The sequence below is a fragment of the Leptosomus discolor genome, chromosome 22 (genome assembly GCF_034619465.1).
Source record: "Leptosomus discolor isolate bLepDis1 chromosome 22, bLepDis1.hap2, whole genome shotgun sequence".
Classification (NCBI taxonomy): Eukaryota; Metazoa; Chordata; class Aves; order Leptosomiformes; family Leptosomidae; genus Leptosomus; species Leptosomus discolor.
In genome coordinates, this window is record NC_141412.1 from 4,851,263 (window position 1) to 4,861,880 (window position 10,618).

General features: G+C 54.9%; 1 protein-coding gene across 1 annotated transcript; it reads right to left on the reverse strand.

Annotated features, from left to right (window-relative positions):
* Window positions 1-3,492: 3,492 nt before the first annotated feature.
* On the reverse strand, window positions 3,493-10,139 carry VPS26B (VPS26 retromer complex component B). The gene is made up of 6 exons (XM_086476822.1): window positions 9,917-10,139; window positions 6,374-6,530; window positions 5,884-6,048; window positions 4,951-5,126; window positions 4,179-4,321; window positions 3,493-3,751 (listed from the first exon to the last, which is right to left on the reverse strand). The coding sequence occupies exons 1-6, from the start codon at window positions 10,137-10,139 to the stop codon at window positions 3,605-3,607; spliced, it is 1,011 nt and encodes a 336-aa protein (XP_086332948.1). The 3' UTR covers window positions 3,493-3,604.
* Window positions 10,140-10,618: the final 479 nt, after the last annotated feature.

The following is a 10,618-nucleotide window of genomic DNA, read 5'->3' on the forward strand; positions in this document are numbered from 1 at the left end:
CCTTATTCTGACACACTGTTATTTTTGCTTATTTTTAAATAAAGCCTTTTAGAATCTATTGCAGCTACTCAATTTTTAATAGTGGAAGAATCTGCAATTTATCTCTTGAAGGACGAAACGGGTACACCCTCCTTGAGGATGTTTACTACAGGAGCCAGTGCAGTTCCACGTCCTGCAGAGGGACATTTTTCTGCAGGAAGGTATCACTAAGCAGCTTCTTCTAGAGGAAGAAAATTTAGATGTATGTACACATCCAGTGTGATTGCTGCAAAGCAGATCACAGTTAACTTCCTACAAAGCTTCCCATGCTATTTCAGTACTGACATTGGGGAAATAGAAGAAAATAAAGCTAGCTTGCTAATTTTTAAGGTACACGGGTCCTACACCAGCACGGCTTCTAAGCAGTGATACAGCATAAGAATTTATAAAGATAACAAACTCCTTGAGCATTTTTGGAGGCCTGCACAGTAAAGCACTAAAGAAAAATGTCTTAGTACTGTAAAAAAAAAAAAAAAAACAAAAAAAACCAACCCAAAACAACCCAAGGAAACCAGACCTGGGCCAGGCAATATAAACCATATCAGACAAACTCATGCACAGCGTTTGACAGCCAGGGCTGGCTCTTTTTAATCGGAGAGACAAAAAACCCAAGTTTTAAAATACAGCCATTGAAAAGACAACGAATTAAGAAACATGTAAACACAGCAGAGGCTTAATTACAGGTTGCAGTGCTTGGTTTTGTACTCGCACACTCCCCCCTGCCTGACTCTGCCTGGGAGAGCGGGAAAGACCCAAGTACTGAACAGAACCACCCAGCTCAGGGGGACACGACTGCTCGAGTAGTGTCTGCCCCTTACCATGCTAATGAAATGCTTTTCTGAAGTACCTTGTCCTGGAGTGACCTCATGCTTTGACTTCTCTGTGAAGATGCTCAGCACATCTGCTCCACCCCAGACAAAGAGAGGGCCTAGTGGGTAACGGGTTGAATGGTCCATTTAGATTAAGTAAAAATGGGGATAATTTCTAAATTCTGGTTCCACAAGTAGGGACACAGGGGAAAGGGGCACAAAGTAGAAACAAAACCCCAAGCCAACGTATAGGCTCATGCACTTTTTCCAAGTGGTCCCTCCAGGAGTGATGAACAGACGTTTAATAGAGATCTCCTCACAGTGCATTGTCTTGTCAGACACTTATCTGACACCCAGTACTGATGCTGTTCGGCCGGTAAACAAAACACTCCGGGAATGCAGAGACAGCTTCATCCATGGGGTTTCTTTAATACCACATGGCCTACAACCAAGAGGAATGGGCAAGGGAAAAAAAATTCTAGGCGGGATGGGAGTCGAGGGAAAGCTAGAGGGGGGTTGGAGTGCTGCTGTGCTCAGCGCAGCCATGGAAAGACAGTCTGCTGTCCCCAGAGGCTCCCAGGGGGAGCTTCACTTGTCTCTAAAGGATCGTGTCCTGCCACAGCACAGGTGGTTCCCCCTCCACAGAGGAGGGAGTAGAGTGAGTGTCAAAAGTAACGTCCAGATTCCTTTGCCACGTGACAGACCCGCAGCAGTTACCACCCCTTGCCCTGCCATAACAAGGTAGTTGTCTAAAGTAAGCTTTTGCTTCAGTCTTAGGAAGACACGGCTCCAGCCCATGGCACAGACTTCTCATGTAAAGAAAAGCAAGCCATGTCTTCACTATTACAGAGCAGAAACATGGTGTGACACAAGCATTCAGCAGAGATGAGATCATTAGTGTCCTCTACAACAGAGTGAGGCTGTCCAGCTCTACTAAAAACCACAACCTTACACATGGTGAGTAAAAGATAACTTACTTTGGCAAGCAGAAACACACATTTATCACTGAAATACAGTAGCTGTCTTAATACATAAAAAGCTCCCCTTCCCACCCAGGCCCCACTCCCTCCACCAGCACTGTTCCACTAAACCCAGCAGAAGATACTTCCATTTCCCAGCTGCAAGACAACTGTTCTACATTCAGCTGTAGGACAGAGGCAGAGGACATTCATTCCAGAGTCAAAGGGAAGCTCTCAGGGAAAACCAGACAAATCCCACTTGATAGAGCTCACATCCCAGCATTTAGTGCAGGCTTGTCTCTCTATCCGGCAGGGGGTCTAACCACCTTCTTCCTTGAAGGCATCTAAACAGGATGGATATTCTTCAGACTTAAGTCAATCAAGTCTACAAAGCCACATCTAATTTTTAGGGGAGGAGTGACTCCCTTCCGGGAATGTTCTCGTGATTCTACTTAGCTGAAGACTAAAAGAAGTTTATTTCAGAAAAGAAAAAGCCCGCATTCAGGTTCTCAGTTCATGGCATATGCTCAGACCTCACCAGTTGACTACAGCTCTGGTCGCAGGAATCGGAGAGCTCTACCATCCTGCCAGCAGCTGCTTGGCTTCATCTAGCAACACGCTCAGGGCATGAGCTTCTCAAAGCAACTGCATCCACTTTCTGTCCTTACTAACCCTCATCCCGCAGGCGCGAGGGAGCAAACAAAACAACACACACGTGTTTCTACGCTGCCGTCTGTCCCTACTACAAAGCCTGCTCTGCCACAAGGACACAGACAGGAGCAGGGCACCACGGGCAGCTTAAGCCCACTCCCAAGACAGCCCCCATTGATTTCTCACGTTCTAAAACTAGTCCCTAGACCCCTCCTGGCCGCTCTGCCCCTTGTCTGCAGCAGCAACTGGGACCTGTATGAGCGCAGCAACCAGAGAGACTGAACCGCAGGGGCACTCGGGGCAGCCGCCGGGACAAGGCTAGGAAGGCACGGCTCTCGGCCAGGAGCCTTCCTGCGCACACTTCTTGCCCACCCAGCAGCACTGGGACCTTCACCGCTCTGCCCAACCCATGCCACCACCTCCTCCTGCATCCGCACGCCTCACTCCCTCCTACCAGCCACAGCTCGCCCTCGATGCAACGCGGCAGTCAGGAGCTCCGCAGCGAGGGCACACCAGCGCGCCTGCTGCCCGTGCTCCGCCCGGCTGCGTGGCAGGCCCGGGGCTGAGTCAACGACGTGACCTAACTGTTTGTGACAAGGAATCCCATGCCAGCATGAAGAGGAAGGGGAGGCAGCGAGGGGATAACACCGAGCCATTTCAAGTAGGCCGCACCTCAGTCTCTGATTCCCTCCTCTGTCTTCCAGCTATTCACTCTGTCATTTTGTGAAAGATTTCAGAAAGGCAAGAAAAATACCCATCCTACGCAGCCCCAAAGCAACCTCCACACTGCTGGGGAGAAGCAGCAGATTTGGCCCGTACTTGCTCTCTCCCTCCCCGCTGCCGCACTGAAAGGGTGTTGGGGCAAAGAGGAGATCAGGCAGCTCCGCAGCCTCCGGACACGTGCCTCAAAGCAGCCGACCCCAGAGGAATGGAGTTGATTGGGAAGCACTGAGGTACCTTCAGCTCCGCACCGCCAGCGCTCCGGCTTGCCTTGCCCTCCCATCCCCTTCCCACCCTACGAGTCCTTTGAAGAAAGGAATTAAGTCAAAAACGGATATTTATTTTCATGAAGTCTCTGAAGTGGTTTTTCCTCCTCCTTGCTGCTGTCCCCACTGGCTCCACAGCAGCCTTCCTCTGCGTGGCCTCTCACTGCCGGCCGTTGTTCTCTGCAGGCTGGCTGGGGGTCTTGGCCTCGGTGTGTGAGGATGTCCCCTCAAACCGCTGGGAGGCGATGGCTGCTTGGTGGGACATGCTCTTCCTCACGATGTCTCCTTTCCGCCAAAGCACCACCTCCTGTAGCAACACAGCCAGCAGGGCTTGTCAGGGCCTGCCAGACCTTCTCCTGGCCCCACCCAGACCCCAAGGCTGAACCAAGCTGCCCGGCCAGCAGCTCGCACCCAGCCCACGCTGGCAGGTTCCCCCGCAGCCGTGCACAGGAGGCCGCTTGCAGCAGCAAGCAGAGGCCTCGCAATGCCGCCGTCCTGGAAATTTGGGTAGAGCGCTCCTCCTCAGGGTCTGAGCACGCAGAGGCAACCCACTGGACACCTAGGGCAGCTCTGTCCTATTGCCATTGGCTCTCGTTTGTCCAGTCCTTACAGATATTTAGTCAAGAACATGATTCTCCCCCACGGGAATCCCAAATTCCCAGAAGGTCCTTGTAACGTAGTAGCCCAAGTGACGGTCTGGAGGCCCGAGAAGAACTAACCGCTGTGTTTCTCACCTGCTGTTTAAAGTAGCGTCTCTCTTCCTCATCGATCAGCACCAGATTGAGGTAATAGCGCACCGAGAACTTCTTATTGATGTCCCTCATCGTTGGAGTCAGCTCGTAGCCAGCCAGAAAGAGTCTGATGGGAATGGACTCCCCTGCAAAGTGCACAGGACTGTCAGCACGGAGAGAACGCACAGATATAAACGAGGAGAGCGCCAGCGAAACAAAATCGCGCTGGGCCAACAAACTTTGTGACCGTTTCCACGAGTGGAGTAAGGTGAGCTAAAAGACCTCACCTCCCTTCAAAAACCAGCATGCATGGTCCACGGGCAGATCCCGCCCTTGCCGACAGCTATTCCTGCGCTGCAGGAAAAAATGAGTAAGGTGACATTTTCTCTGGCGGGTGACTCTGCTGGGCAACAGGAACTCAAAAACAAGTGGCACAGGAGACCGGCACAGAGCTGGAACACCATCTTTCTGCTCCAAGTTGCAACAATGCCAGGTGGTGGCCCGTGCCAGCACTGAATTTACATCTATTCCTGCTTCTGCCACTGCTTCATCAAAAGAATTAAGTCATTGTGACTCATTATGCCTCAGTTCCCCCCCATCATGCCAGAGAAGGAAGGGGATCGTATTTAATGCCCTATGTAAACTGTTATGAGTCCACCAGTGAAACCGGGTGCGTACAGAGCACACAGATTCAGCGGAAGATACTGCAGGACGCACGTTCCCACCCCAAAAGACTTCCGAAGAGGAATTCTCAAGGCCTCCTCTGCCTTCTCACCTCTCACAGGTGCCCCATCCATGATCTCATATTTAGCTATTGTGTCATTCTCATGGTAGACGTTGGGTCCGGTCCCTGTTGTTTCTCTCTTGATGATATCAATCTCCATGTGTTTGATCTTGATTCGCACTAGCAGGAAGTAGATCTTTCCAACAATCACATCTTTTAGATGATACCTAGCGCGTGGAGGAAGCAAGCACCACAATCACACGCTGTGCAGCAGACCAGGACACAGACTGAAGAGGCACTTTGGCTCTTTATCTGTGGCCCCAGCTGTAAATCTCAGATGGCATATCAGCCACCTCCTCCAGGCTGCTGTGAACTTCCTCTTTCACCCTCCGGTCTTTTGGAAATCAACGGGAACATTTAGCATGATCAGATAAACGAAAAACAGAATTTCAGGCTGAATATCTGGTAGAAACCCCTGCGACAGCAAAGCCTCCCAAACCAATTTTTTAGGTCAATTAAAACTAACCCAAATGCTACGCTGCAGGGAGATTTGCGAGCATCGGCTGGGAAGGATGCGTTAAAAGTAGTTTAAAAGGGTTGTTCCAACTTCTGTGCCTGAATTAAGGTCCCGCTTCAGCTGCATGGTCTGGTAAAGGGCAGTCGACATATTTTAGAGACACTTGGAGATACCGATCTTGCCGGGGACACAAGGAGCGCGAAGTTACCGCAGCAGCCTCACGCTGTGCTCCAAGCTGGGTCAGGCACAGCCGTTGCTCCCCACCGCTTGGTCCAGAGAGCACATCTACGGGGCAAGGAGAGGAACCCGCGGCTCCTCAGTCAGGCTCCAAACTGCCATGCTGGAGCGCATGAACAGAGGATCCCTTTGAGGGTCACATGCAAGACCCGTGCCTCAGGCCCCCCAGTCAGGCTGTCCCCTGTTGCAGGTGGTTCCCCACAGCCACTGGCTGCTCTCGAGAAACTTACTTGGACTTGTTATACTCAAACTCAATGTGCAGGCAATCCTCGATCCCCACCTCCATCTTAATGGAGGAGTTGAGCTCTGGGTAGGTGCTCAGGGTGTGCACGACTATGTCCATCTCCTTCACCACGTCGTTCAGTCGGCGGCTGACAGTCGCTCGGAGGAAATACCTGCAAGGAGAGTCCCCCTCCTATTAGGGCTGTACAATGAGAAACAGAGACAGAGCAGGGAGGGACGTGGGGCTGAAAGGATGGCACTGGGCTTTCCAAGCAGTCTTACTGGTACCCTGCCTTGTGCAGCAGCCAACACCCATTGCTGGAAAAGACAGAAGGGAATTTTCAAATGGAAAAGCAGACTCTTCTAAGACTTCTCTAAGCTTTCATGCATTTGTGAGCCTGGGACGGGGTGCTGCACTCCAGTATCATCACGGTAAATACCAGTACTTGCACACTGCACAGAACCAAGAACTGGGATGAGCAGGGGGAGGAGACTCACCGTAACTTCACGTTCTGCCCCGTGTAGGACTCGTAAGGTTTTTCCACGTGCGTGAATTCGAAGTCAAATGTCTGCGATTGAGTGAATTCACCAGGACGGGCCAGGTCCTTCACCAGAGACACGAACTCGTGGTGGTTTCCTCGGTCATAGTAGAGTTCTGGGAAGACAGAAGTCCAGGTTAAGCAGCGATGCTTAATCCCACGTGGCTCAGTAAGGCAAGGCAGGCGATCTCACGGCTACTCTTGTCCCGATCGCCACTTCCTTCAGCACCGTTCAGAGAACCTACCGGGGGAGCCTGTGGCTGCAACCTCCTGCCCTTGCTCACTGCTCTCCACCGCAGCCAGGCGCAGGCCAGAACTCTCCTCCCTGAAAGAGGAGGGTAGAGGCCCACACAGCCTACTGCAAGGCACCAGGAGCTCAGCTTGCCTTAGAGCCACACGGGTCGCCGATTATCAGTATTAATTCTGTTCAGACTGTTTGAGAAGAGGAGCCAGCAGCTCACACGACACCTTCCAATAATTTTCCCACGATATTGAAGGCCAAAGGCATCGCCACTTTTAAGAGAGGAAAAACCACCACTGCTCTGGAACAGCAAACAGTGACAGAGCGAAAACGAAGGGCTAGGAGGTGTCCAACTGTTCCTGCTTATCCTTTGACAACAAAACGGTGGAGTGGTCTTGATTCGCACCAGGGAATAAGTGACGGTGGAGATCCTCGCCGATTGCGCACAAAGCCAGGGTTCAGCGCACGACTACCAAGTGTGTGGGGCAGGTGAGCCAACTGTTCCACCAGCCCCCGGAGAGCACGTTAACAGCCGCGTGAACACCGTCAAGGGAAGAGCATTCACCTTTGGAAGCACCGTTCAAACCAGCTCAGGTAACCGACACGGTCACGTTGCTTCAGTTTTCCCCACAACCCTCTTGCATCAGCAGGAAACGACTACAGGTTTCCTCATTTAAGGAAAGCAATCCTCTCTACACTTCCCCAAAGTTTTCTCCCTTCAATCAAAGCGACAGAAACTTCCAACTCTGCAATTTGCATTAACAGCTCTGTGTTACACGTAACCGTCAATGAAATCTGCCCTTCCCAACCCTGCGTGTGAGCTCTGTGACTACAAGACACCCACACAGTCCTTTTAAAAGGTAGAGCCTTAGCCAATCTGATACGGTTAGATGAGGAAACAAAAACCTAAGTCATCAGACAATCATACACACACAGAGGTTCACTGTCAGCACTAAACTTTGCAGAGGAGGCTTCTGAGAGGTGTTAGTAGCGTTAGGAACTGCGGTGAGAGTCAGTTCCCCACTCCTTGAGCTGCACGATGAGATTTCAGCTCTTAACGCTCCTTTGCTCACCTTATCTCTGTAATGGAAATCCTGGCACTAGAGCACCCCTCGCCTGCGCAGAACAGCGAGTGCCACCCGGCCCTTTAGGCTGGGCAGGCAGGTGACATAAATAAACCGGCCCTCTGCACTGAATACCTGTCCATTGAATGGAAAGTGCTCGTTGACGTGACAGGGAGAAGCCACGCGCCACATCAAAAAGGAACGCGTCGCCTCGCCACACGATGCAGAAGGCAACGATCCAATTTAAAGCACAGGGAGACAAATGTCGGTGTCCTGAGTTCTCTGCTACGCCGGCAGGGCGCAGATTGGCACTCTGCGGCCTTAAGGAGAGGAAGGATTGATGTTTCCCACGCTGCAGAACGCATCAGCATGTGCAACGGGTATAAGCTGTAATTTCAGGTTTTCAGAGCTATAAGGTTTCCAAAAAAACAACCTCCCAACGTTTCGGTGGCGAGCTCGGGACACAGTAACCGCAGGCGAACCGAAATCTTAAAATGGGTTCTGTGCTCACCAGAGGCCGCACGGGACACAGTGTTCCCAGTCTGGACTCTGGTAGCCCGTCTGGACCAGCCGTCTTCCCCGTGACACGTCACTCCCTTACGTCTCAGTCTCCCTAACCTGTTAAACTGTCTCACTTCGGTACTGACCTCGCGGCGGCGAGAAGTCAGGACGTAAGGCGAGCTGTTGTGAGAGGGAAGGCACTGAGGAAGTGCCCTCAGCGGTACCAACTTCGGCACTTGAATCAAGTGGCCCGGTGGGCAAAAAGAAAGGACTGATGTGCAGGCGCAGCAGCTCCTAACACACCCTGCTCGGGCAATAACGGGAATTCAAAGCAGTTATTCTAAATGCGCCTGGTCAAAAGTCTTCCAAAATGGGGAATCGGAAGCAGGCGAGGCAGCACGGAGGAGACGGAGCGGAGCAGGAAGCGAAGTTCACGCTTCATTTCCACTGACGATCCTAATCCAACAGCCGCTAGCTCCCGACGAACGGGCTCACTCACACGCCCTCACTCACAAGCTCTCCCTGCCCGTCCTCCCCTTTCTTTCCAAAAAGCAGCGCTACGCACGAGCCAGGCCGGCAAAACCATTACACAGCAGTATCGGGGCTGGGTGGGAAAACCTCGAGTTCCCCTCCCTACACCACCTGATTTGCAATGCAAAGGCGGCAGGCCCAGGGCTCGCCCAGGGATTTTGGGGCGAAACCCAAGTACGGAGGGCCGCAGGCACGAGGCATCGCTCGCGCCAGGCACGGTCACATCACCGGGCACCTCTCGAACTTATTTTGGCTGTGGGACTCGGGCACGTCCATGAAACACGGACATCTCTGCTGCAATCGAAGAGTGGGCGTGGCAGCTGCCTTTCCTCTAAGAAAGCAGGAAATGTCAAACCTAAATTGGTTACATGCACAGATAACCACGAGTTTTGAACAACTTGAAGCCACCCAACTAACCATGCAGAGGAATTACTCAAAGACTAAGGGAATAAAAGATGGACGCAGCCGAGTGGAGCCCGCAGGCCTCAGGAAAGCCGATGTAAAACGCATTGTGGGGTAGGGGCTGGGAAGGCGCAGTTGATTTGAGACAAAACCCACCCAATTCACCGTCCTAGGCAGAGCCGTCGCTTCCCCCCCCCCCCGAATCCGCAGCCGCACCACAAACGCAAGCAGACAGCTGGCAGAGCCGCACGCACAGACGGCCCTCGGGGAGCACCGCCCGAGAGCCGGCGTTGCCAGGGTGTCCGGGCTCAGACCTGCGTCTGCGGCGGGGGACCGAGCGCTCCCCTCCCGCCGAGCGTCCGCGCTCTACAGCCAAGATCGGGGACTGAGCAGGAGGCGGAAAATAGGACGCGAGAACAATGAGGATGGGAGTTCCCTCCCTTCCAGCGGGGCTTGAGCCCAGCCAACAGACCAGGTCGCCCAGGGCGAATGGAGGCTGGAATAATGGGAATCCTCCGCGCGGCACAGCGCCGCTCGGGAGCGAGCGTAACCTACTTCGCCCCAGCGAGGATTTCCGCGGCGTAGGGCGCGGCGACGTCCCCGGGACTCGCACCCCGGCGAGAGGGGACGTGCCAGCCTCCGCGCCACGCAACCCAGCGGCGAAGGCGCCCGATGGGGAGGGATGTCGGGGAACCGGCAGGGCACCCACGCCCCGGGGGCCGAGCCGCCCCGCAGCAGGCCTGCGGCCCCGCGCCCCTCTCACCGATCTGCCCGATGAACTCCACTTTGATGCCCTGGTGCTCCAGGCGCCTGTTGGGGTGCTTGAGGGTGAGGACCACCCGCCCGGAGACCGTCTCCCCGTCGTAGAAGAGGAAGTACTTCTCCTTCTTGCCTTCCTCCGTCTTGTGCTCCACCCGCCGCCGGCTCTCGGCGTCGCTCAGCACCAGCTCCAGGTCCGGGGTCTGCCCGAACCCGAAGAAGCTCATGGCACCGGCAGGCGGGGGGGGCGGCCGCGGACACCGCCGCCCCGCTGGGAGATCGCAGCCGGCGGCTCCCGGCCTGCCCGCAGGCACCACGGACAGAGCCCTCCCGGGGGGACGGCCGGCGGATCGGGCCCGGCGCCCGTGGAGACAGGGCAGCCGCGCAGGGCGGGGGGCGGCACGGCGGCGACAGCGGGCACTCGGCGCCGGGGCCGGGGGCCGCAATGCGGCAGGGAGGCCGGGGCGGGGGCGGCGGCGGGGCCCTGCGGCCCGGCGCTCCCCGGCCGCCGCTGGAGGGACACCGGGCGGCCGCGCCTGGCCCCGCAGCGCCCCCCCGCCACGCGCGAGCGCTGCCGCCGCCGCGCCGCGCGAGCGTTGCCGCCGTCCCGGGCCGGGCCGCGCACCGCGCATGCGCCGCCCGGCCAGAACCGGGGCCGCGGCGCGCTCCCCCCGCCCTCCCGCGACGCGGCGCGCAAGCGCCGCCC

Excerpts from the sequence above, each read along its gene's own strand:
- VPS26B (XM_086476822.1), bottom strand. The coding sequence starts at position 10,139 with ATGAGCTTCTTCGGGTTCGGGCAGACCCCGGACCTGGAGCTGGTGCTG. Across the intron at positions 6,531-9,916 it reads GGAGTTCATCGGGCAGATCG|AACTCTACTATGACCGAGGA; the intron begins GTGAGAGGGGCG and ends CTGTCTTCCCAG. Across the intron at positions 6,049-6,373 it reads GGGCAGAACGTGAAGTTACG|GTATTTCCTCCGAGCGACTG; the intron begins GTGAGTCTCCTC and ends CTCTCCTTGCAG.